General features: G+C 41.2%; 3 protein-coding genes and 2 long non-coding RNA genes across 6 annotated transcripts in view; 4 read left to right on the top strand and 1 right to left on the bottom strand.

The window, feature by feature from the left end:
- Positions 1-26,487, bottom strand: part of pla2g7 (phospholipase A2, group VII (platelet-activating factor acetylhydrolase, plasma)) — a 391,387-nt gene that overhangs the window by 46,890 nt on the left and 318,010 nt on the right. The window lies entirely within an intron of this gene.
- LOC311007831 overlaps positions 1-26,487 on the top strand; it is a 434,756-nt gene that overhangs the window by 247,914 nt on the left and 160,355 nt on the right. The window lies entirely within an intron of this gene.
- Positions 8,134-11,255, top strand: LOC311007285 (alpha-1-antitrypsin homolog). The gene is made up of 5 exons (XM_084000410.1): positions 8,134-8,286; positions 9,077-9,722; positions 9,931-10,201; positions 10,373-10,520; positions 10,672-11,255. Exons 1-5 carry the CDS (start codon positions 8,239-8,241, stop codon positions 10,861-10,863), a joined length of 1,305 nt encoding a protein of 434 aa, XP_083856536.1. The 5' UTR covers positions 8,134-8,238; the 3' UTR covers positions 10,864-11,255.
- On the top strand, positions 16,666-19,254 carry LOC311007287. Its single transcript, XR_014596413.1, has 3 exons — positions 16,666-16,808; positions 17,024-17,263; positions 17,458-19,254. It is a non-coding gene; the product is annotated as an uncharacterized lncRNA (long non-coding RNA).
- LOC311007286 (alpha-1-antitrypsin homolog) lies at positions 20,404-25,323 on the top strand. 2 transcript variants are annotated; one of them, XM_084000412.1, is made up of 5 exons: positions 20,404-20,461; positions 20,826-21,438; positions 23,592-23,865; positions 24,597-24,741; positions 24,935-25,323. In XM_084000412.1, the coding sequence occupies exons 2-5, from the start codon at positions 20,835-20,837 to the stop codon at positions 25,133-25,135; spliced, it is 1,224 nt and encodes a 407-aa protein (XP_083856538.1). In that variant the 5' UTR covers positions 20,404-20,461; positions 20,826-20,834; the 3' UTR covers positions 25,136-25,323. The 2 variants fall into 2 exon arrangements, with proteins under 2 accessions (XP_083856538.1, XP_083856537.1); XM_084000411.1 differs by lacking the exon at positions 20,404-20,461 and adding an exon at positions 20,495-20,600.

Below are 26,487 nucleotides of genomic sequence, written 5' to 3'. Positions count from 1 at the left end.
GTGGATGAAATACATACACTTTAAAACAACTCAAGACTCACAAAGGACACGTTTTGGATGTTGAATGTGCTTAGAGGTGCTTTATGCGTTGCCTTTGTTCGTATTAACAGCCATCTAGAGGATATTGTGAGAGTTCTGCATCAAACTTCTTCTTAAGAGCTATCTCCAGTGGTGGAAAGCAACACCAAAATCTTATTTTTCTTCTATTTTTATCGCATATTTTCATCTACTGAAGATCACATGCCAACCAGCTGGCCCTGGTACAGCCAGCCTGTCTCCTTATTTTCCAATAGAGAGCTGCTGCAGTGGCCAGGCTGCCCTGAAGATATAACGATGCTTAGAGATTGTGTAACAATCTACTGTCTGACCATTACCACACGCTCCTGGCAAGAAACCACATTCATCAGCAGCAAAAAGTATGTATAGCATCTTCAAATGTGAATGATCACAGCATAATAATAATTGTCTCCACTGTGTCCACTGGTGGGACGTGCTTTGGCCGGTAGCCAACCCTCACCAAGGACCCAGGGTAGAGAATATCTCAGAGCCTCTCAGAGCCAAACCTGGAAATGTCAAAAACTGCAGTTCTTCTAATGGCTGCCCTTCAGAAACCAATGAATAATGCCACACATATCCATCTTTTTTTCATCTCTGGCTGCACCCCACCTATGAGCCCTGTCCTGGGCCCTTTGTGGCCACTTACCTGCCCCCTGATATGAAGAAATACTACTAGCACACACTACATGCTTTTATCTCTAGTAGACTTGACTACTGTAACGGTCTGACTGGTCTCCCCCCCAGAACGCTGCAGCTCGAGTTTTAACCAGAACAAAGAGTTCTGAAGACCTTATATTGGCTCCCAGTCAGCTACAGAATAGATTTTAAAGTTCTGCTACTGGTTTACAAATCACTGAATGGTTTAGGTCCAGAATACATGAATGACATGTTAGTATTAACCCAGTAGAGCTCTGAGATCTACTGACTCAGGTCAGATAGTGGAGCTCAGAGTTCAGACCAGACATGGTGAAGCAGCATTTAGCTGTTATGCTGCAAACAAGTGGAACAAAATACCAGCAGAACTGAAATCAGCCCCAACTGTCAGCACTTTTAAATTCAGGTTAAAAACATTTCTCTTTTCACGTGCTTATAGCTGAGCTCTTTTAAGAACTTAAAACTTTATCTATTTTCTTTTATTTTACTTTTATTTGCTCTTGCTTTTAACTCTGTTTTTAGTGTTTTGTTTGTTTTTATTCTGTCTTATGCTTCTTTTTTTTAATGTTTTGTCTTTATGTAAAGCACATTGAGTTGCCTTGGTATGAAATGCGCTATATAAATAAATATGCCTTGCCTTGCCTTGCCTTACAGCGCTTACAGCTGTGCACCCTTTTGTCAACACCTTTGCACCTTCTCTGGGCTACACTGACCTTGGCAGAGATGGGCTTCAAAACAGTGTTACACTACAGACTCTGGTATGTCTCACTCCTGATTCTCCTGATAATATTGTTTATCTAAACTAATCTAATAATAGTAAATTAAATTAATTAATTCCTTCCAGGAACTGCCATGGGATTTGCTTTCTACACCTAAATACATGAAATTTATTTCCACAATCGGACTGTAAATGTGTTACTGAATGAAACTGTTGCAGACTTTTATTCTTGCAGAAAGGTGGCTCAGTGCCAAAATCCCTAATGAATATACAGGACATGGTTTAATAATATGTGGTAATCTGCTTTAACAGATTATCCAGCAAATTGTAAAAGCTAAAAGCTTTTTATCTTGAATTATCAGATGCAACCAGACCAAACTTTAAAAGTCCTGCCAAATCTATAGTCATTGATTCTTGATTCATTCTAACAAACAAACAAACAAACAAACCCCTCAGTTGGTCTGCCTCTCGTGTATCCTGGTTACCAGCCAGCACTGCCCAGTTTGTGTAGAAGAGTGAAAATCAAATAAAAATGTATCACAGCCAATGCAATACCAAGATTTCCCAATTAGTTGTATCAGGCTAATATTCAAGGCCCAGACTCAGAGCAACATTATTTTTCTTTTATTCACTACACTGGTGACTGAAAGAACATTGGGAATTGAATTTGTCCTGAATGTTGATATAGCCTCACGTAGTAGAAATAAACTTTGGTCTATTGCAAGATTGCCTGGCACAAACTCTGACTGGCAGGGATTCAGACAGAGAGGCTCCTCACCTTTAAAAGGGAAATCTAATCAGATTATTACCTATCTGCCCTTTGAAAATACAGCAGTAATAGACCAATCAGTGAGATCTTTAAAGACAATGTCCCCAGCACAGCATCCTATGGTAAAAGTGTGCCCATTGCTAACAAAAGTAACAAGATTTGTACTTTAAATAAAATAATTTGATTGCATCACGTGTATGTAATGTATTTATAATGTCAAAGGAAGCGCTCTAACATAATCCTTTTATACGCAACAGCAAATCTTCACTCTGTCTTGTCACATGTGAATATATAACGTCTTTAGGGGTATTAAAGGGTGCTGACTCCAAATCTGCTGTAGTAGGCTATATGAAACTCAAAGATGTCCCTAAATAACTTAAAATGGAAAAATCCAACATAGCAGTCAAATCTATTTTTGAAATCTATTTTTCAGTAGCCTTTTGACTAAACAAACTAGTTAGGCTTATTTTAGTGATCAAAAATGCCAAAATACATAGGGCCTGATCTACTAAAGGTTTGCTTGTATAGAAAATGTGTGCAAACTTGATGTCACCCACAAAAAAATGTGCAAGCTGATCTACTAACCAGATGCAGTGAGGATTGCGTCTCTCAAACGGGCAAAAAAGCATTTAGTGCGTTTGCCTCGAATATGCAAATATGGGAGTTTTGGCTTTCCTGTTTTATTTTGAAGTTCTGTGTCCTGTCTTCCTGTGTGCTCCCTGCTCGTCATTACCCCAATGTGTTTCAGCTGTCTTGATTGCACCACCTGTGTTGTGTATTTAACCTCAGTGTCTCCCATTGTCCTTATTGGTTCATCGTCGTCATCATCCATGCCCGTCTTCCAGTGTTTCCCCTGCAAGTCTCAAGTGAGTAAAATAAAAGCCTTTTTGTGTCACCGAACAGGGACATTTTTGAGCTTCACATGGATTCAGCACCCTCAATACCCCTAACAATGTTGTATATAGCCTAAACATTCATGGAATGCCTTCATCAATTTAAATGAGCACATTTTCAGAAATTCTTCCTAGACTAAAAAATATGGTTTAAAGCTGTTCCTGGTACACTTTTTCAATTCAGCCTTTTCTGTATAGCAACATGAATGCTAATGCGCTGTGTTGACGCTTATGATGTAAACAACTTTGGGCCTATATACAACCTGTCCTGTCAGTCCAAATTCTTACTGTCTCCGGTCAGCTCACAACTACATGTCCTCCTGTAGGGAAATAATGTCCCTGGGACACAGCAGTCAGACTTTAGACATGTTCATAACCACTGCAACTGCTGCTGTTGACAACATTATGATAAAAAGCTACACTGTGCTGTAGATCTAATTGATTCTATTGATCAGGGGCGTCACAGTTGGAGGAAATAGTGGGGGCCAAGGAAGGCCCTTATAAAGGCTGAAATTAAAGCATTACGCAATAGACAATAAGTAAATGATTACTGTTGGCTGGGCAGAAAGTCTTATTGACAATTTCTTGTATCCAAAACAACATCAAACCTCCCCCATCTGAAAGGTGGCACTAACCTTTAGTGAAACTGATGAAGGAGACCTCAGGTGACCCTGGAAGAAATCATAAAGGAACATCTGTATTGGGATTTTCTTGATAACCATGCATCTGATTGACTTCAAACTTTACAGGTGAAAATAGAATGGTGTGCCAAGTTATTCAAATGAATGATATAACAAAAGTTTTTTTAACAACAGTCAGTGACTTTGTTGAAGTGACTCGTAACCTACATCGACTCCAACAGTGGTGTGTGGCAGAGAGGCCAGAACTTGAAAACAAACTGCAGCTGCAAAACCTTGGGCAGACTCATCTAGTCTGATGACAGTATTTTAGATAGAGACCCAGAGCATGGTGGATTCCTGCCGAACCTTATAAGGAATAAAGTATCTTAAAGTTTTTTTTAAAATCAGTGTTTAACCAGTGCTATTCAGTGGATTATGGATGTCAGGGTGAGGCTGGGAGCCGCTGGTTGTTTGCTTGGCTTGTTTCTCTGATAAGTTATGATGCAGATGTTCAGCAGGGAAGACTCCAGTATTTGCACCTGAAAATCAGAGACTTGTTCCTTGGGGAGACTTAAAAGCTTTAGTTTATACTTTTTAATAATGCGTTTTTGACAGTTTTAATTATTGTGGCCATGGTTGTTCTGAAGAAATTAACTTGTGTTCTGATCTCATGTATATTGTTCTCAGGTCTCTCTTGCAAAAAAGATCTTAATCCCCATAAGATTCAGGTTAAATAAAGCATTAAATTTACTATTAATGTGGTAGCAAACAGTTTTTGTTTTTCTGCATTTCGCTTCAATAGGATTGGTTTTTGCAGAGAGTCAGATAGGAAACATGGACAGAGAGGGAGAGGGTGATGACACAAAGGCCAGCAGAGTCAGACAGACATGCAAATTCATTTATATAACGGCATTCAGACATAAGGCAACGTGCAAGTACTTTACAGACATGTTCAAATAAATTAAAAGCAATAGAAGATATTTTGCTAAAATAAAAAAAACAAGACGGATTAAGATGGCACAGAATCAAGTAAGAAGCACTCTCCTCAAGACAAAATACAGAGCATGTCATGACTGCTGATTTGTTAAACATGCAGAAAGTACAGTGGGCTATTTTCTCTTGTGTATTTAAAAACCTACAAATTAAGGAAATGAAATTAGTTCACCAGCGAGTTGCTAAGTTTGTCGTTTTCCATATAAAAACCTTGTTGAGCTATAAGTTGAAGCGGGGCCGGCTCTACGCAGGGGCAAGAGGGGGCAGTGCCCCCTCAAATAAATGTCTTGCCCCCTCAAATCCAAATTTTAGAAGTTGAGAAAGCACATTTTAATATAGGATGTGTAGCTATATTACCAAAGAGAAAGAAGTTAAGTTGGGGGTCCGCCCGCTATTCAGACATCCCTCTATCTAGACATGCCGGTAGTCCGACACTTTTTGATACCGCTATTCCGACAGGTCGTCTTTTTTTTTCTTTTCTTTTCTTTTTTTTTTTTTTTTACAGCTGCGATACCCAGGCGCGTCTCTCTCTCTCTTGATGAGGGAGTGATGTTCTTAATCTCAACAACTAAACTATCAAGTCACAAACAAAACTGACACACATGATAAACAAACAGCAGTTTGTTTGTCAAGTTAACCTGTCACCTTCAGCACCACGGACAGCGCCGCGGATGAGCCGCGAGCAGAGCGTCTGGGCTCTGGGCTCAGGGCCTGGGGCCTTATTTATCTAAACTGTAAGTAAGCAGTGTAAAACTGCTGCTACTAAATGTTTTGCTTAGGCCTACAGCGAAAAGACACCCAAAAATATTTACACCTTTTTCAGATCTATCAAACTGTGCGTGCACAACTCTCCACAATTTCACTTTGATCAAACTGGATCCAAGAATGGTGCGCAGTTGCGCACGTGAACACACCTCCGTCCCCGGAACCCCTAGACACAACCATATATGGTCAGCACGTGCATATTAATTAGCCATGTGCTCTCTGTGGAGCGACAACAAAGTGACAACGAAGACAACGGGCGGAGGGAGGGGGAAAGAAAGCGAGATAGCTACACGGCATCTCTACCGTCTCTCTACCTCATCTCTACTGGACTCGGTTTAGGTCATTTTCCATTACAGCTGAGTCCTTCACAGTTCCTCCTCAGGGCCGCGTTGTCTCGCTCTTTATTCTCTCGTCAGCTCCAAACACACGTGCTCGTTAACTCAGGTGACAGAATAATAACAGTCTCAGTAGCTGCAGATCAGGGGCGCTGCTGCCGGTGTGTTTTTAACTTGGAGGGTTTGTTTTTTTCTTCTCTAATAGGCCTATGTATTTGTGTATGAGAAACAGTGTCTCAGATGAAAAAAAAAATCAGAAGGACACGTCTGACTATAACGTAATCAATCAATGTCGGAAAAGCGGAATGTTTGAAAAATAGTAAAGTTCAAGTACAAGTTGACAAAATTATCTGCAGTAGCACAAAAATCCGCCGAAAAAGGAACAGTATTCTTTTCTAAAATGTTCTGTTCCTTTTTTTTTTTAGTATTCATAAGACTACCTTTCAGTTTTGTAAATCTTGACCATAGTAGACCCCCCCCCTCCTCTTCTCAGAGTACACCAGAATGCTTCACTCACATTTTTAAATCACAAAAATTTTCTGGGGGGGATGCCCCCAGACCCCCCTACAGGGGTTTAGCTACTCACCTTTTTCACCCCCTCTGGGTTTGCAATGCATCTTCAGGTATATGCACCCCTAACCCCCCATATAATGTGGCTCTTTGCATTAAGACAGTAAAACATTTGGGCTCTAAGACCCTGGTTGGCCCCCCCGGCCCCTAGTTGGACAGGTCTGAAGGCAGAGGCCTGACAAAATGCAATCCACTTCTCCAGGTTGGCGTTGGACACATAGCCAACAACTCAATTCACTGAAGTTACTGTAAGCACAGAGAAAAAAAAGTGCTGGAGCATGATGTGTTCACATGATGCCCCCTTCACATTTCTGACTGCCCCCTCATATATGCCTACCTAGAACCGGCCCTGAGTTGAAGTGAACATCACTTTCCAGTAGCTTTTGTATTTATTTCACCTGTAAGGGCTGTCACTTACAAGTGAGTTTTTACCAAATTACACAACACATTTTTGAGTCCAAATTAAGCCTAAAGAGGCTAATCATAGTTTCTTTCTGCCACCAAACATGATGTGTTGTTTGGAGCTGGTGGCGGTGATTGTTGCTTTATCTTTGCATTATTGTGTTTATGAGACAAGGGTTTACAACAGAAATATGCTCACTGGCAGGTAGCAGGCTTCTGTTTTTCATTTACAGTCTCAAACTAAAAATATGTTTTCAATTTGCTATTCCATTAGGCTATTTATCAGCATAATGAGTTCACTAATAGTCAAGTTGACAGTGAATTGCAAGAGCAGCCTCTGCTTAACTACAAGGTAAACTGAAATGTTCTGTTGTGGTTAAAAGCTCCATTTTCATTTAAAACAAATCAATAAAGTTAGAGTGTGTTGATATTTTTCCCACATGCAAATAAAAGTTCAATTTCGGATTTAAATGGTTGATGATTAAGATTAAAAATGTCAACACCATTATTGGCTTCTTGTACTGAGTCACTTAGAGTTGAAACCTTTTAAGTAAACCTGACCTTTGCTAAATGTTTTGTCTGTAAAAGACAGTGACACACAAGGACCTTAAAGCCAGCGTTGCACTTTACTCCTGGGCAGAGCAGTGAGTTGTGCAAGTGGATCATCTTGTATAAATATGCTTGCAGCTGTCCAGCATGACAGAATCGGCTGACTGTTGTATATTCTGCAGTGAGTAAAAGGAGTGAGTGCATTACTCAAGATTTGTGTATTTCTGTTCAACCTCAGTTGGAAATAGATGTCACATATCCTATGCTCCAATCAGGATGTAGCAAAATTTTAATCAAAACCCAAAGACAGTTGGCGATCAGTCATGTCCAATGATACATCACAAGCAGCTCTAATGAAGCAGATTAAATGAGTTGACGAGTGTTAAAGTTGTAATGAATAACCTGAGGACGATTTCTAACTTTAATGTTGCTCATTTATTTTACATTAATATTTAACGTCAGGGAGAAAATCAGGAGATCTATCGACACATTTTCAAGGGAATACGACAGAGCCAAGAGAAAATAAACCTTGAGTTCACTGACCCACACATTGATGAATTGCTATGAGAATATGCCTTGCTACTGTATTTTACTAAAAATGCATGATTCCTTGTGTTCAGAAAATTAGGATAATTATACAAATTGAAATGGAGTTCATTCATGGTTATCTAAACGCTCACAGGCCAGTGATAAACAATATATTGGTGCATCTCTCTGTATGCACAGAGGTCTGCAGTGCACTGTGAAACAGATGACAGGTTTTAGAGCAGACCATTATCTCACCCCATAGTGCTGAGTGAGCTGTGTTGAATCAATGAAGATGGTATCTCTCAGTCCAGTACAGACATGGGGAACAGGTCTTGGTTAATTTTTTACCCCACTTGTCAGCTGACTCTCAGAGCTCCTGTATAAAATGGGGAAATTTGGGTGCAAACTGTCTGCAGCAAAGAGGACATTGAAGGTAAGCACAGCACGTTACTGGGATATGCTAAAGACGGTAGATCAATTTAATCTCTGCACATTTTTTTGTTGCAAAAATGAATAATGGGAGTTAAACTTTGTGAACACTGGTAGTTTAAAGGGCATATCCAGCCGTGATCAATGTTTACCTCGGATATCAGGTCACCTATGATCAGTTCATTTCATACCATCCATACTCCCAACTGCAGTGTGTGGACATTTATATTCATTTTTATTCAAGAATGTATTGTTTTTTCGATGCTCATTAATGGGCTCTGGACTTTCTTTTTTTCCCCCCTTTTCCGGGTCAGAGAACACAACAGTAGAGGGACTCTGAGGCGTTTGTTCTCTGACCCGGATAGGAGCAATGTGGAAGCCCTGGAATGTCCAAATTTTGATTTAATTTAATTGTAAAGCAAATTTTAAAACTTAAATGATGGTCAAAATGACATTACTTGCGACCACAGAACAATTTTAAAATTAGTCCGGAGCCCCTTTAATGAACATTGAAAAAAACCCAAAAGATTCTTGAACAAAAACGAATATAAACATCCACACGCTGCAGTTGGGTGTATGGATAATATGAAATGAACTGATCATAGGAGACCTGATATCTGAGGTGAACATTGATTACAACTGGAAATGCCCTTTAAAGTTGGTAAGAGGTAAATCATACAATTAATGTTTTTTTTCATTTCATTACAAATGTTAAGTTGAAGAGGAAAGTGTATGATCAGATACCACGATGCCCCATTATACCTAACTCACATTCTGTGGTTTTCTCTGGACAGGCTGTTAAGATGCGTGGTACCTTGGCTAGTTGTGCTCTGGCAGCAGTGCTGCTGGCTGTAACATGGGCAGACCACCATGAGGGCCACCACCACCACCACCACCACCATGCCCCTGACCACAGCCACGAGGGAGAGCATAGCTGCCACAAGCTGTCCCCTCCCAATGCCGATTTCGGCTTTGCCCTCTACAAAAACTTGAATGCCAGGGCTGCTGCTGGAAAGAACATCTTCTTCTCCCCACTGGGCATCTCCTCCGCTTTGTCCATGCTGTCCACCGGGGCCCGCGGTGAAACCCTCAGGCAGCTGTTCTCCAGCTTGGGCTACAGCGATCTGTCCCAGGCACAGGTCAACGAAGCGTATCAGCATCTATTCCACATGCTTGGCGACTCTCAGAAGGATCAGCAGATGGATGTTGGCAACGCCATCGCGGTGCGCTCTGGCTTCACTCCTCTGGCTCAGTTCATGAAGGACGTCAAGGACTCCTATGGTGGTTGGAGCTTCGACGTTGACTTTTCCAAACCTGAGGAGGCTGCAGCTGAGATCAACAGATTCATTGCCGGTAAAACACACGACAAGATTAAAGATATGGTGAAGGACCTGGACCCCGCCATGGCCTTGGTGCTCATCAACTTTGTCTACTTCAGAGGTAAGATGCAGAAGAAAGTCAAGATTTAAAAAAAGCTGATTTCACTTTCTAGGTGCACCTGAGCTACAATGAAAAAAACCTATGTAAAATTATATGGAGAAATCAACACAATTACAGAACTTGTTGCAAAATAAAACATGCATGCACTATGCACTGTGATTTGATCATATGAATAGCATTGATCCTCTGCCTCCATGGTCTCATTCAGGACAGTGGGAGAGACCCTTCGATGGTAACCAGACACAGAAGGCAGACTTCCAAGTGGATGAAACCACCAAAGTCCAGGTGGACATGATGAGGAGGATGGGACGCTACGACTTCTATCAGGACATTGACAACCACACCACCGTCATCATGCTGCCCTACAAAGGAAACACTTCCATGTTGATCGTCCTGCCTGATGAGGGCAAGATGGCAGAGGTCGAGGGCTACATCAACAAGGACTACATTAAACACTGGCATGACAGTCTCTTCAGGAGGTAAGAGAGGAGTTTGAATACATTCTCGTATTATGTTAATCATGCGATTGCTTATGTATTCAAGAGTGATGTCTTAATGTGTTTTGGGATTGCTGCAGAGAGAAAGCATGAAAAATTAACAGTTCAAGCTATGTAAAATAGCCACCAGTCGTTATTTTCTGTGTTTTCCAGCTCTGTGGATCTCTTCCTGCCAAAGTTTTCCATCTCTGCTGAGGCCTCCCTGGATGAGACATTTAAAGAAATGGGAATGACACAAGCTTATTCAGATGATGCTGATTTCTCTGGCATGTCTGCAGAGATCAAACTCAAACTCTCAAAGGTAGGATTCATGTCTTTCTTATGGGAATATGCCAGGGAGTAGACACTGTAGGGATGTTTCTTTTCAGCTTGTGTCTTAAGTTTTTAGAGACATGCTACCAAAAAAAAAGAAAAAAGTGGGCACTGACTGTCTCCCACTGGTTCCTCTGCAGGCGTCCCACCAGGCTGTGCTGAGCGTGGATGAAACGGGAACAGAGGCAGCAGCCGGCACCACCCTGGAAGTCATGCCCATGAGTTTGCCTGAGACCATGACACTCAACAGGCCCTTCCTGGTCTTCATCTGTGAGCATTCCACTAAGAGCATCCTCTTCATGGGCAAGATCAACAACCCCACAGCCATGTAAAGACACAAGGGGAACCAACTGTTGCGACTGTGTGTTTTCACACTGCAGGACATTATAGTACCTTCTGAACATCGGCTTATTCTTACCTTGGCATTTGAAAGCCCTGCAGAGATACCACAGTGACATTAATAGATCTGATCTGCCATCATGTCTGTTGATACCTTTGTAGTCTGACAACATGGCACATCTGTTACTGCCTGACATCCAGGTGAAAAAAATATCTAAATACGTCATGACACATTGAATCAAGCCAACTGTTGGATGTGTCTCAGCCAATAGAGAACATTCCTGCATATATAACAAAGTAGCCTCTGCTCGTATCTGAGCCAACATGTTTTTCTGGTGTTGCTGTTTCAATATGTCACAAAATAAAGACTTGTCAACAACTGCAACTGACAATTGTATTTATTTCTATTATACTGTCAATCTAATAGGCCTATTGATTCAATGGATTTTATTATCGGAGGCTAATTATTGCCTGAGAACCTACCAGTTGTTTGTTTATCCAATTTAGAATTAAAGTTGAAATGACAAATTCGTGCATGACAGTGTTTTCTTCAAATTGTGTGATAAATGTAAAATCACACGCATCTAATTCAGCTCACTATAGTGGATGGAAAAAAAGAGTCTGGTCCTGAAGATGCTGAAATAAATATTGAATCCACTTTCCAAAAGCCACAGATTCTCTGAAAATTCTTTTCAGACCCACAGATCAGGAGAAAATAAATTTTGGGACCCGTCTCTGTCTCAGCAACACACTCTGATGAAATCCCCCAGCACAGATCTCTCTTCTCTCTGCCTGTACTGGTTTCACTGCATATGAGGAAGGTCTCATGTGAAACCATGTATTCAAAGTTCCTTTTTGCTTAATACAATAATAGCTACTATTACTATTTTGGTGGTGGGGGATTAAACTTTTTGCACTGCTTGTAATGTGTTAGCTTTTGTAGAGAGGATCTTTGATAACATTTAAATGAATAAACGGTAAATACCATCAGATCTGTGTAGACAGCTGTGGACCTCTGCCTTGTGAAGGGCAGGAGTGAGGGGCCTGGCTGCCCCCTCCAAGTCTGTTTTAGGAAAGCTTTTCCAGATCCCTGGAGTGAAAACTCAAAAGTTCTTCCAATATTCCCCTGCACAGGATAGTGAAAAATACGAGTGAACTTCCGTGCAACAAGCTGCTGACTTCAGCACACATCTGACCTCTTGTTTAGACAGTGAGGCTGCAGTTTCAGTCCAACAATGTGGCAACTTTTCAGATTGGAGAGGAAAAGAATTAGCTGCTGCAAGACCAGAGAGCTACACTGCAACCTTCTGCCACATCCTACCTGTGTGTTTTCTGCAGGTACCTCAGTCATAATGTAACCGTGTAGATTATTATGTGTTTATCATTTTAATTATTATAAATTTTATGTTATTACCCTTAGCATTATTTTTTTATTACAATACAGAATATCATTGGTTTTATTTTGTGTTTAAATTATGAGGTATTAATTTAATTATTTAATTTAGTCTATAATATTTTATTATCACTCTCAGTGTTTCCCTTAAGAGATGTTTTGAAGATAGAGAGAAAGTAGGCCTTATGTGTTGTATGATGTTGGTTCCGCGTGCCCTTGTTTTGGTGGGGACCGATAATACAGACTCTCCAGAGAGAGTTCTAGCTCTGCTCTTGTGCGCGTTGCCTCGTCGTTGAACCTGTCGAGGAAACCTGTCCATAGTTAATCATTTTGCCATGATGACAACAGACAACAAACACAATTCAGAAACCAAGTCTGCAAAAGTCAAAAGTCAATTTCTTTAGCTTGGATCACTTGGGGAGATGGAGTTCTGCTTTATGGCATCCTGCGGAAGAGACTTTTTTGATGCAAAAGTAACCTTAAAGCCCCTCTGAGGAACTTTCATGTTTTGCTGGAATGAAGACTGCATTTCCCATGAGCTCCAGCGCATATTGCCATAAAACGCTTATCTGGCTCGCGCTTCAGGGCTCCAGACTAACTTTTTTGTGAGCAGTAAACAAATTACTTTGGAACAGCCTCTAGCAGGACAGCAAACTTGGCCAGATGACGCCTTATGAAGCCTTGAAGCTTTCCATCCAAATGGTTTGAAAAAAAGTTCATTTCTCGAGGCTTCATGTGCACACAAACCCCCCTGCTGGTCAAAACCTTTACTGTCATTTCAACTGTGATGCCTCCTGGCTGTCTGTCTTGCAACAGTGTCAGAATGGGAATTATCACCGCCAAGAATAGAAATAAGAACATCTTACTTTGACTTTGTGTGGTCCACTCATTCATTTATCTAACATTTTGATTAAAGGTAGGCTACCATCCCAGGCAAAATGATAAAAATCTGAGTATAGGCTATTTAGTAAGAATTAGACAGTAATCGATGACATAAGTGATTTGACATGTGAATAACTAAATTTGGTCATCTGTGTAAGGAGCAGGGGGCAAAATTTGTCCTACCAATCAAATTAGTTGTCTCAGACAACTTTGGTTATGGCCCGTCTATCAGTCAAACTGCCCAACCTGCAGCGCCCTCTTGAGGACCATAGACACGTAGACGCCTCATTGAGCAGGTTGGTCCGTTTGCTGCGATACGTCAATGTGTCCACCATGTTGGACGAGGCGGCTCTGCCCCGTAAACTAATGCAAGGAAATGGACCAAACTTCATAAAGCGACTTTCTACAAAGTGATTTAAGATAATGCCTTTTATTGACCCATTCACACACACATGTATATACTTGGGGAACAAATAGGCATCAAAAACAGCGCATGTAACTTTTAAAGTTATGCTTATACTCCTTATATGTTTAGGACATAAGCGCAAAACCAATGTATGTTTTCATGAGTTTTTAAAGCTACCAATGTATGTAACATTGTTATTTTGATGATAAATATTGAAATATTAATATTAAAGCCTCAGTTGGTAACAATTATTTAGTCATATTTACTGGAACTGTCTCTATATTCTGATACTAGGACATTAAATGGATAATTTAGGACAAAATCCAACTCCTCTGATTTCACTGAAGACACAGCGTCTCTTAGTTCTGTTCCTGTTCGAGAGCTGCTAAGAAAAAGTAGCAGCAGGTTGGCGACAGTCAGTGTCTGCTGGACCGGACCCACAGGCGCCTGTTCATCCCGACCACCAGCTCACAGCGGGTTTAGGGTTATGTTCATATACTCTTTTGAATTTGTTAACAACGACCTGTATATGTGTGTAGTCTTAACAGTCATAAACAAATCATGTGTCATGATGGTAACACTTTATTTTAAGGGGTCCTTGTTCCTGTGTAGTTACCTAATTAATTACAGTGTAATTACCTATGTAACTGCATGTAATAGCATGTACTTACATTGTAATTACATAGTGTATTTTGGTGTACTTACAGGTCCTTGTTACACTTGTAATAAGAAATGCTTGTTACAATACCTGGTCAAAGTGGCCACTCTCTTTGGGGAAGGGGTACATCTGCAAGAAAAATGGGTGAAACCACAACCCATGTTGCCTGGGCAACCTTTTCCATCAATCTTCCTCCTGCCTCTTGAGTCTTGGAACATTTATGCTGTTTCACAACTTAGTCTATGTAACAGTTGTGTTAATACACCTTTGTTACTCTTTGATACAGTGTAATAAGCACATTAAAGTGTACCTGCTGGGATACCTCAGTCCTTAAACATTAACTGCAATAACCAGTGTCTTCGATAGTGTACCACATGTGCTGTTACACAACTTAGTATGTAATAGTTGTGTTAGTACACACTAGTTACTCTTTGATACAGTGAAATAAGCACATTAAAATAAAGTGTACCTGGGTCGGGATACCTCAACTCTTATAAATTGGTGATGAAATATTTATAACAATATCATGTAGTTTTATGGATTGGCAAGACAGGCCATTTTCATAGATTTTTGGTACATTATTGTCCAAAGATGGAAAAATAATAAAGCTAGAATCTAATATTGATGATTTCAATAAAGTTTTAGTATAGCTTTTGATCTGTTTTCTGGTTTTGTCCTTCCAGGTTCTACTGTCTAATTATGAGAGGCAGGGACTATTCAGGGCTAGGAAGATAGCAGATCCAGAAGCTAGGGCTGAGTATCTTGACCAGTAAGTGTAAAGAAATTGATCTTGATGATCCACTCATTGTACGACGGTCTCCATTCTTATGTGACCAGTCTGTGTTTTTGTATAATTAAACTGGATTGATAGTTTAGTAGAACTGTTTTTTTTATTGATCAAAAGTATTAATATTGAATGTATAATTCATATTTCTTCTTTGAAATTTTATTGAAGCCCCGACATGAGAAATTGTTCCGAAAAAAATTAAATAAGTCTATATTTTAAGCTTGTTTGTAGCGGAAGCTCCCAGTGTCTCAGTCTCAAATGTTGCCCAATTTGCACTGACACAGGCATAGCAGTGAACTGAGACACTGGGAGCTTCTGCTACAAAAAAGCTCAATGAAATGCCATTGAACCGATGTATTTCTTAAAGGGACAACGAGGAGTTGTGTGTTTTCACACTACATTTCCAATGAGTCTCCACACGCACCGTGAAATTCTTGGACCAGAGCAAAAACATTTGCCAACAATTTTTTTTTTCATTAATCAAGAATAAAAGTCATACCAGATACCGTCATAGTTCTGACCATAAAACGGCCCATGACCCGCCGGGCAGCGTCTGCAAAACCTAAAGTAGGAAAATAAATAAATATAATATCAAAATAGCTATAAAGACAAAACGATATATTTATCGAAAATGGACCCATTAACAAATGTGGGTGATGTAGATTCATCTACATTAATATGATAAAAAAAAACAACTCCTCATTGTCCGTTTAACTGTTACATTACACTGCTGTATGAGTTACATTAATAAATACATAAAATTAAAGATTAAAAAACATCTTCTCAAATCTTTAACAGCTGCCAGTCTCTTTGTTACGAAGGAGTATTAGGGCCAGCCCCCCCCAAAAAACAAAAATACAAATCTGGCAAAAAAAAAAGTACCACTATAGTCGGTGGACATGGCTGCCTCTACAGATGCCTTGATTAAGCTGTACTTCAGAATCGGCTTCAGTAATAAGGAAATTCTCTCTCTTTTGGTAGGCTACATAAACATGGTGTGGTCATAAGTATAAGGATGTTGAACAGACTGTGATAGAAACTTGGTTTGTTCAGGAGGATAAACCACAGAAACTTGGAGGAAGTGGCCTGCTCAATGAGGCGTACAAAATGAAATAGCTGGAACTGGACAGATGCAGGGATATCGATGGTTGCACCTGCGTGCAAGAGGAGGGTAGGCCTATGTTGTATCACAAGATACAATAAGGCAATTGATCAAGTTGATTTAAAGTTGCACCACTTCAGAAAATCACCTTCACACTCCAAAGACGTACACACTCCAGCTGCTGTCATTGAGCCGTCAGTTGTTGTACTAAGTTAGTTGTGGTGTGGTCAAGCCATTTTTTCTTTTCTGCATACTTTTTTTTTAACCAGGCTTTTTTCTTCTTTTTTGCCTGGCTTTTTTTTTTAATTTTTAATCTTGCTGTGGTCATTCCAGGTAACAATGACACATGTTTTCTTAAGTTGAGGATACAAAACAACCCCTTTACCTTCACCATTTTAAGACATTTTCCATATTTTTTCCCTTCCCTTCTCCTATAAATACTCCTATGATCGACAGCAATTAGTAAAGCCATTTCAGTAAAAGTGTCTAAATATGTATATTACATTAATTTTGATAAAAAATGATTGGTGTCACTCAGGAATACCAGAGAGACCGCGAGATCGATGTCAATCTGGTCCTCTGCGTTGTTTTCTCGATACGGACTGCCCCAGGTGGGGTTCGAACCCTGGTCTCCTGCACGGCGGGCAACGATGCAAACCGTTTTGCTCAATGAGCGCTTGGCAGCCGGTTTGCATGCCCTTTATGGGTGGGTGAGTGAGTGCACCTCCGTTACACTAGTTTGCAAACTTTAGCAAATGGAAAAACTGTAAAAAAAAAAAAAAATCAATCTGCTCTTTTTATTTCTTTTGATTAATTTGCTTTTGGTTAATTCTGTTTTCAGATTTGGTTCTGGGGTTATTTATTATGACTATGACTATGACTTACTTTTTAAATAAACACTTTCTTTTTGTTTTCCCATGAACAGGCAGTAAAGAAGCACGGTGTCTTCACTAGTTCCCTTGCAGCGCTGCTGCTGCTGCTGCTGGCTGTAACCTGGGCAGACCACCACCACCAAGAGGAAGAGCTGGGCTGCCACTGTAACGGAGGTGCACTCACTCACCCATAAAGGACGTGCTAACCAACTTGCCAAGCGGCTGTCAAACTCTTGGCGAAGCGGTTAGCATCGTCGCCTGCCGTGCGGGAGACCAGGCTCAAAGTCTCCAAGGTAGGATCAGAGATCATTACTCCTTAGGGTTGTGATGGCAATAGAAGTTCTCATGAACAGTAAGGGAGTTAACCTGTTCTACTGCATAAGCAACAGCAGCAGAACAATATTTACCATAAGTGGATGCTGATAGGACCCTCTACCTCCAACAGTTTTAAGCTACACATTGGCCAACTCCACTTTTTCCTCCACAGGTGACCCACAAGGCTACACTGAGTGTCACTGAGACGGGAACAGCCGCCTCATTCGTTGAGCTCACAACCAGAACTGAAGCGCCTAATGTCGTAAGTGTCGTAACGAACAAGCCCTTCTTGGTTTTCATCCTGGAGAACTCCACTGGGAACATCCTCTTCATGGGCAACATCAACAACCCCACAACTGTGTAAAGGCACACGCTAGCAACAAAACAATGAGAGTCATTATCAAAAGTGTTTATTATGACCAAAATCATTGTTAGCCTTCATCCTTGATCCTGTGGGAGAGACTTTTTTCAAAAGGTAACCTTAAAGCCTCTCCGAGGAACTTTCATGGTTTGCTGGAATGAAGACTGCATTTCCCATGAGCTCTAGCGCGTATTGTTGTAAAGACTGGCTTGGCCAGGGCTCCAGACTAACTTTTTCATGTGCAGTTTTAGGCAAATGACTTAGGAGAAAAGCCTCTAACAGGACAGCAAAGTAGTGATGGCCAGATGAAGCCTTGAAGCTTTCCATCCAAATGGTTTGAGAAAAGGTTCATTTCTCAAGGCTTCATGTGCACACAACCCCCCTGCTGGTCAAAACCTTTACTGTCAACTATTTGTGATGCCTCTTGGCTGTCTGTATTGAACAGTGCACTGCAGCCACTGTGTCTCCTCATCACAGACGTCCTATCACAGGCCTGGGTGATTACTTTCCCCTGGTGTCACTCAGGAATAACAGTGTCCAGTCTTTCCAGCATCGCAGTGTAGACCGCGAGTCTTTGTCCAGTTAGTTTACAAACTTGAGCAAAAAACTGTTTTTTTGTCATTAGAAAGGGTCTATTACAAAAAGTTGTGTCACTATCACCAACACAGACAAAATTGTGGCCAAAACAAGAAAAAAATGTTGCCCTAAAGGACAAAAATGTCCTTGATGGTCCCAGAAGGTTAAGATGTGGGCTGTCTTATAAAGTGTTAGCTGCCAAATACACATCATTAAAATACTCACATTTCTGGGGCGGTGCGTGGTGCAGTGGGTAAAGTGGCCGCCCCATGTTGAGGCTACAGTCCTCACCACAGCCGGCCCCGGTTCGAATCCCGTGTCGGTCAGCCCTTTCCTGCATGTCGTTCCCCTTCTCTCTCGCCGCGAGGGTTTTGACAGGAGTTAGGAAGAGAGAGCACTTCTCTCCACTGGCTTCCTGTAGGATTTAGAATAGACTTCTGCTGACTTATAAGGCTAAAGCTCCATCCTATCTGAAAGAACTAATCATTCCTTACTGTCCTACCAGAGCACTCCGCTCCCAGAACGCAGGTCTGTTAGTGACTCCCAGTATCTCTAAAAACAGACTGGGAAGTAGAGCCTTCAGTTACCGGGCTCCTTTACTGTGGAACCAGCTCTCTCCATGGGTCAAAGAGGCAGACACTCTAACTACATTTAAGTCTAGACTTAAGACCTTCCTTTATGACAGGGCTTTTAGTTAGGGCTGGTTCAGGTAGCTCTGAACCATTTTATAGCTACGCTGCTATAGGCTTAGACTGCTGGGGACACATCTGGTTACACAGAGCCCTCTCCTCTCCCCTCCTCTCCTCTCCTCTCCTCTCCTCTCCTCTCCTCTCTTCTCCTCTTTTCTCAGTATATTTTTGAACTGTCATTTTCTGTTGTACTTTGTAGTTTGGCCTTGGTGTCTCGCACTCTCTCTGTGTTTCCACAGATCCACCGGAGCTCCATCTCTCTGCACCAGCTGCCGCCTGCATCGCCCCCCTCCCGCCCTTTCCCCTGCTGTTAGACCGGCCTGCCCTCCCTTTCCATGGACCAGTCTGCCACCCAGTCCCCCCATTGAGCTGCCCCCCCCCCCCCCCTTCACCAGAGGCTGCCCTCCTCTGTTGCTCACCCTGAGGTTTCTCCGATTTTTCCCTGTTAAAAGGGTTTTCCATGGAGTTTTTCCTCAGTGGATGTGAGGGTCTAAGGACAGAGGAAGTTGTTATGATGCCATGTAAAGCCCTTTGAGACAAACTGTTTGTAAAAAAACAGGCTTTACAAATAAAATTGCCTTGCCTTGCCTTGCCTCTCTCTGCCTCCCCCTTTCCTGTCTATCTCATTAAAATACTCACATTTCCATCATCAAGTTTGGCAACACATAATTGGTACCGAGCTGTGAATCAGGAAGAATGTAGCTGCCAGTCCTGTGTTGAATTGACCAAACGAAGCAGTCAGATGTAAGGTGACTGGCACACATAAAGAGGCTTTTGTCAACTTAGTTGGGACATTCCCTTCGAAAATAAAATGAATCTGGGTCGTCGTGTGTTGAGCACTGGGTTGAGCAGGCGCCCCATATGCAGAGGCTAACGGTCCTCACTGCAGTTGCCCCCGGTTCGAATCCTATCCGATCAATCAAAGGAAAAAGCCCCAAAAATATACTTTAAAAATAAATAAATAAAATGAATCCACTGGGTCCTTTGGTTCTCAGAGGCTGGGAGCCAAGCAGCGGTCAGTTTTGGGTCTTTACATGATGCACCCAGATCCCTCACTAATGGCAAAAACAACATGGCAGTCCTTCACTAAAATAGTTCTAAAGCCCTGGGTGGAAAAAATAGTGACATAAGAGTAGGTACATCAACTGAGGGGACAGCATGTAAAATCACATGGATATCGCCTCCAAAATACAGCTTTTATTGATGTGGGCAAGAAGGCAAGCCAAATACCCAAATAGCTTTCAAAAAGTGATATTTCCATAATATGTTACTAAGGCACTTGTGAGCACAAATTTCACAATCACATGCTAATTAATGGAATCACTATTATAGAGTCCTGCTTTACATAAAAAGTCCCCAAACCCACCAGTTATTTACCCATGTTGTGTGAAATAGGTTGTGTAACACCAGTAAAGCTCTGTCTCTACAGGACAGAAAAAGAGGCAGACCCTTGTTAATTTGTAATAGAGTCAGCTGACCCTCCTGTATTTCTGTCACACTGCACATTGTGGTGACATTTCTGCCAAATTGCAGCAAACAGGACACTAACGGTAAGACTCGTGGCTCTGAAATACACTTTTATTTTACTCAGATAGACATCTCATATACATGTGACATTTTGGAATTATATACATAAAGAAGTGAAGCTTTGAATACACAGGGATGAAATGTAAGATGTGTTGTTCAAAGGTAAGATGAGCTCATCAGCTTGTATCATTCCAAAAGGTAGTGATCCACCACTCATCAAATGTATTATTTCCAATACATTTTATAAAATGGTCTAAATCTGCTCTTTTATTTCATTTGATTAATTTGCTTTTGGTTAATTCTGTTTTCAGATTTGGATGGGGTTATTTATTATCAATGACTATTACTCTTTGAATAAACACTCTCTTTTTGTTTTCCCATGAACAGGCAGTAAAGATGCACGGTGTCTTCACTAGTTCCCTTGCAGCACTGCTGCTGCTGCTGCTGCTGGCTGTAACCTGGGCAGACCACCACCACCAAGAGGAAGAGCTGGGCTGCCACCAGCTGTCTGCTCATCATGCTGACTTTGCATTTGCCCTCTACGAAAAGCTGAACACCAAGACTGCTGCTGGAGAGAATATCTTCCTCTCACCACTGGGCATCTCTGCTGTCCTCTCCATGCTGTCCACAGGGGCCCGTGGTGAAACCCACAGCCAGCTGTTCTCCAGCTTGGGCTACAGCGCTTTCAACCAGACTCAGGTCAATGAAGCTTACAAGGGTCTTTTCCACAGACTTGACCACAGCCAGGGGGATCAGCGGCTGGATGTTGGCAATGCTGTTGTATTGAGGTCCGACTTCACTCCTCTAGAGACGTTCCTGAACGATGTCAGGAACTACTACGCTGGTGAGATCTTCAATGTTACCATGACCAGATCTGATGAAGCTGTGGCTGAGATCAACAGGTTCATTGCTAATAAAACCCAGGACAAGATTAAAGATATGGTGAAGCAACTGGACCCTAACTTTGCCATGGCGCTGATAAATTATGTCTACTTCAAAGGTAAGAAGCAAGTTGAAGTCCATGTCTTGTGGTGTTGTTTACATCCATCATATTGATTGATTAAACAGTCAACATCTGATTCAGTATTAGTCATCAGTGTCAATAGAGCTGGAGAGACTGTAGCCCTGTGGGACAAGGTGGGCTGATTGACCTTGATTATGCAACCTTAACTCTACTCAGACCTACTTTCAAAAATGTTTTTAATTTATTTTGAATCCAGGTATAATTAGGGCTGGGTATCAATCAAAGATTTTCGATACCGGTACCGATACCAATAGCTTTTCTAAGGCTCAACAGGTAGATCACCCTGACATGTGTTGCAACTTCATTGCAGTTAGATGAATTTTGCAACCTGAAAATATTAGGAAACCACTTTCATACATAATTTTTGTAGTTGACACATTAAGGTTTTTAAATAGGCTAAGGATTTCTGATTTGTTAAATGCAAAAAGTGTTACTATTGTCCCTGGTCTGCCCTAACCATGGCTATTAGGTAGTCCCATTAAATAAATACATTTAAAAAAATAAAAATAAAAATAACAGTGACTATGTGGTGGCCACCGGCCGTGTTGTGACCCTCCAGGACACAGAGATGGTTGGTCCGCCCCTGTGTACAGCTACACTACTTGCGCTCCAGCATTTTGCAGGCAGAGGAAACGCTGCTCTGACGTCTGCTCCCTCATGTGCAGTTGCGCGTCGCGGAGCCGCACATACACAGGCGACAGAAAGAGGCAGGAGGGACTGATAACATTAAATAGCCGAGAGCATAATCTGTATGTGCGCGTCGCGGGGCCGCACGGAGAGGCAGCCTCTCGGGAAATACGTCAAACGCAACAAAATAGTTTTTTGTGCAAAGCGCCAGTCAATTTAAGCACATGAAAAACAATCAAAACCGGACGTTTTCATGAAATAGATATTATATATTAAAAAAAACCCCGGACGCCCCGGACAGGACGTGAAGAGGAACAGGTCACCCGATGCATGCAGCAACTACGTAATGTTACAGCTGATCACCGGCAGCATTATCAGATCTTGATCACGTGATTAACCTCCGGGTACCGAAACTTGGCACCGAAAGACGAGGCATGTTTTGATACTCGGTACTACCGAAGCGTTTCGGTCGGTGCCACAAAAGAACCGAAGTTCGGTACCCAGCCCTAGGCATAATCACTTAGTATTTATGCTGATGACACACAACTTTATGTTGCTGTGGCTCCTGATGGGACTTTAAGTCAGTAGTTTTTATTTTAATATATTGTTGTTGTTTTTTAATGGAAACAGGCAAAAGTATACACAATGTATACACTGACAAATAATACACTGACGAAAACAGACAAAAAGAAAAACAAAGGACAGAGCAAACCTGACATAATAAAACAGGACCTATTTTATTATATTGTTACATTTATTCTATTATATCTATTGTAGTATTGATATTATGTTTTCTAATTTTATAGCTTTTGTAATCAATTTCAATATGTCACATTGACAAATTTCCTACTTGGCTTGTCCTTTTCTGTTTAGCTTATCAATCATTTGTGAAGCAACTAACCTTTAAAAAATCCAGATTGATTGATTGTTTGATTGGCTGATTAATTGATAGTAAAGGACTAGGGCTGACCCCAAAAAATCAACGCTTCGAAGTTTCGTTCGTTGCCATGTGTGGCAAGGTGAAGAGGGCTCGGCCGGGGATTGAACCCACACCTGCCGGATAACAGTCATGCGCGCTTGCCAGTCACCCAAAGGGACATCCCCTTGGCCAAGTAGCCAGGGCGCATTATCAATTGGAGGCGTAGTGACAGGACCGTCAACTGTCACACATGGAAATCGATCATGAAGTCTGTGATCAAATATTTTTTTTCTTTCCTTTGTGACACCGGTTCTCAACGGTAATTGTTACATGAGTAGGCCACTTGGCATCCTGGAAACCTGCCTGATAAGTCTTGGAGACTTGCAGTGTTTGTTTACCATACATTCGTTATGTCCGCCACAACCCCCCCACCCCCGTCGGAGTTACGATCGCTCCACACACAAAGGCCCCTGGCCCCGGGTTTGAACCCTCAACCTTCAACATTCTGAGTTGGAATAATTAACAGTACTTTGCAGTTACGATATTAATGTTTTTTTTAACCATCTTCAAATGCCTCTAACAGGACAATGGGAGATACCCTTCAGCCATGATATGACACACAAGGCAGATTTCCATGTAGATGAGACCACCAAAGTTCGTGTGGACATGATGACCAGGAAGAATGCCTACAAAATCTATCGGGATGATCAAAACCATGCTACCGTCGTCATGCTGGCCTATAACGGCAGCATGTCGTCCATGATGATCGTCCTGCCTGACACGGGCAAGATGGCAGTGGTGGAGAACAACATCAACAAAAACTCCATCAAGCACTGGCTAGACTCAGTCTCATACCGGTACTTGGCTGGTCATTTGTAGATATCAGCACAACATGATAACAGTTTCTTTTAGAAAAGTTGATTTAACAATTACAAATGTGTTTCCACTGAAATTTGGGTTTTCTCATCTTGGTATATCATTCCCGAGAAAAATGGTGATGGATTTCCAGCATCTGCTTTTTGTTGGGAATATTGCAGTGCTTTTATAATATTGTATTATAATTGGTACAGACGTCTGCAAATCCTGAATCTGGTTGTGTTGGAGGTTTATTTATCGCAACTTGCACTTGACAACTGCTCAGAGTTGAAACTTTTGGCTTCTTTTCTGTGATATTTTAAGGTTTTGATCTTACCTTGTAAAGTGCCTTGAGACAATACTTTGGGACTATACAAATAGGATTAAATTTATATGAATTGAGGGCATGTACACACAGTAAAGGCAAACCCCTTATATCTGGCAGTGGCTGTGTATCTGTGTACTACTCAAGTAATACCATGCATTTGTAAATGCAATGGAATTTTGTGTTTTTCAGACATGTTTTCCCATAACCCTTTTTTTTTTTACTTAAAATTGTGCATTAAGCAGATTAATGGAAACACATCTATTGACTCGATCAGTATAATGTGGATGAAGTAGTGATTGGGAAATCTATGATCTGTTTGATTTAGGTGAAACAAGTATGTCTTTAGGATTGTCACAGTTGAATTTGATTAGATTAACTGTTATTTTACAATTTTGTGTTTCACAGAACTATCTATCTATACATGCCAAAGTTTTCCATCTCTTTTGACACCTCCCTGGTTGACACGCTGAAAAAAATGGGTATAACCAACGCTTTTGAGGAGCACGCTGACTTCTCTGGGGTGTCGTTGTCCAAGCTCAAAGTCTCCAAGGTAGGATCAGAGAACATTACTCCTTAGGGTTGTGATGGCAATAGAAGTTCTCATGAACAGTAAGGGCGTTAAACTGTTCTACTGCATAGCAACAGCAGCAGAACAATATTTACCATCAGTGGATGCTGATAGGACCATCTACCTCCAACAGTTTTAAGCTACACATTGGCCAACTCCACTTTTTCCTCCACAGGTGACCCACAAGGCTACACTGAGTGTCGCTGAGACGGGAACAGAGGCAGCAGCCGTCTCATTCATTGAGCTCACACTCAGAACTGAAGCGCCTAATGTCGTAAGAGTCGTAATGAACAAGCCCTTCTTGGTTTTCATCCTGGAGAACTCCACTGGGAACATCCTCTTCATGGGCAAGATCAACAACCCCACAGCTGTGTAAAGGCACACGCTAGCAACAAAACAATGAGAGTCATTATGAAAAGTGTTTATATGACCAAAATCATTGTTAGCCTTCATCCTTGTGAACTTGGCTTTACGAATCTTGTCTTATTTTTTTTTTCTGGTGCAAGTGCCACCACAAAACTGTCTTTAAAGAGATCCAATAAAAGATGATACAGAAAAAGTGAAGCATGTGATACATTTTTCTATCCAAATACACAACAGAAAGTTTGAAAATATTTAAGTTGGTCTAATTTCACACATTGTTTCTGGCAGGTTATTATTTTCTCAAATCAAAGTATTTTGTATGGATGTCTTGTATGTATTGTCTTGTGTATGCAGTGGCTCCGAGCCCAAAACAAATTTCCCTTTGGGACAATAAAGTACAATCCAATCCAATCCAATCCAAATCTCCTCATTCCCTTTGACATGCACCTGACTTTGGTCACATGGTACATTTGTTTTGATCTGTTTCCGATACACTAATTCATTGTCTTTGTAAGTATGGTCACATGGGTCAAGTGCAGGAAACTTTTCAGTATCATCTAAATCTCAACTGTAAAAGGGTCAAGTTTGAAACATTTGCCCAAAAGGACTACCAAATACACATCATTAAAATACTCACATTTCCATCATCAAGTTTGGCGACACATAATTGGTACCGAGCTGGGAATCAGGAAGAGTGTAGCTGCCAGTCCTGTGTTGAATTGACCAAAGCTGGAGAAGCAGCCAGATGTAAGGTGACTGGCACACAAAGAGGCTTTTGTCAACTTTAGTTGGGACATTCCCTTCGAAAATAAAATTAATCTCTGGCGTCGTGTGGAGCACTGGGTTGAGCAGGGGCCCCATATTCAGAGGCTAATGGTCCTATCCTATCAATTAAAGGCAAAAGCCCCAAAAATATACTTAAAAAATAAATAAATAAAATGAATCCACTGGGTCCTTTAGTTCTCAGAGGCTGGGAGCCAAGCAGCGGTCAGTTTTGGGTCTTTACATGATGCACCCAGATCCCTCACTAATGGCAAAAACAACATGGCAGTCCTTCACTGAAATATTTCTAAAGCCCTGGGTGGAAAGAGTAGTGACATAAGAGTACATCAACTGAGGGGACAGCATGTAAAATCACATGGATATCACCTCCAAAATACAGCTTTTATTGATGTGGGCCAGAAGGCAAGCCAAATACCCAAATATATATAGAAAAGCTTTCAGAAAGTGATATTTCCATAATATGTTCAGACTAATGTCATGGGGACAGGGACTTCAACACATCCTTAGTTACTAAGGCACTTGTGAACTCACATTTCACCATCACATGCTAATTAATGGAATCACTATTATAGGCCTGTGCAT

This window comes from Trachurus trachurus (assembly GCF_905171665.1).
Source record: "Trachurus trachurus genome assembly, chromosome: 24".
Lineage (NCBI taxonomy): Eukaryota > Metazoa > Chordata > Actinopteri > Carangiformes > Carangidae > Trachurus > Trachurus trachurus.
This window is presented reverse-complemented; position numbering and strand designations above follow the sequence as displayed.

Coding starts and splice junctions, on each gene's coding strand:
- LOC311007285 (XM_084000410.1), top strand. CDS start 8,239: ATGGGGAAATTTGGGTGCAAACTGTCTGCAGCAAAGAGGACATTGAAG. Junction 8,287..9,076: donor CAGCAAAGAGGACATTGAAG/GTAAGCACAGCA, acceptor TTCTCTGGACAG/GCTGTTAAGATGCGTGGTAC. Junction 10,521..10,671: donor TCAAACTCAAACTCTCAAAG/GTAGGATTCATG, acceptor GTTCCTCTGCAG/GCGTCCCACCAGGCTGTGCT.
- LOC311007286 (XM_084000411.1), top strand. CDS start 20,574: ATGAAATGTAAGATGTGTTGTTCAAAG. Junction 20,601..20,825: donor GTAAGATGTGTTGTTCAAAG/GTAAGATGAGCT, acceptor TCCCATGAACAG/GCAGTAAAGATGCACGGTGT. Junction 24,742..24,934: donor CCAAGCTCAAAGTCTCCAAG/GTAGGATCAGAG, acceptor TTTCCTCCACAG/GTGACCCACAAGGCTACACT.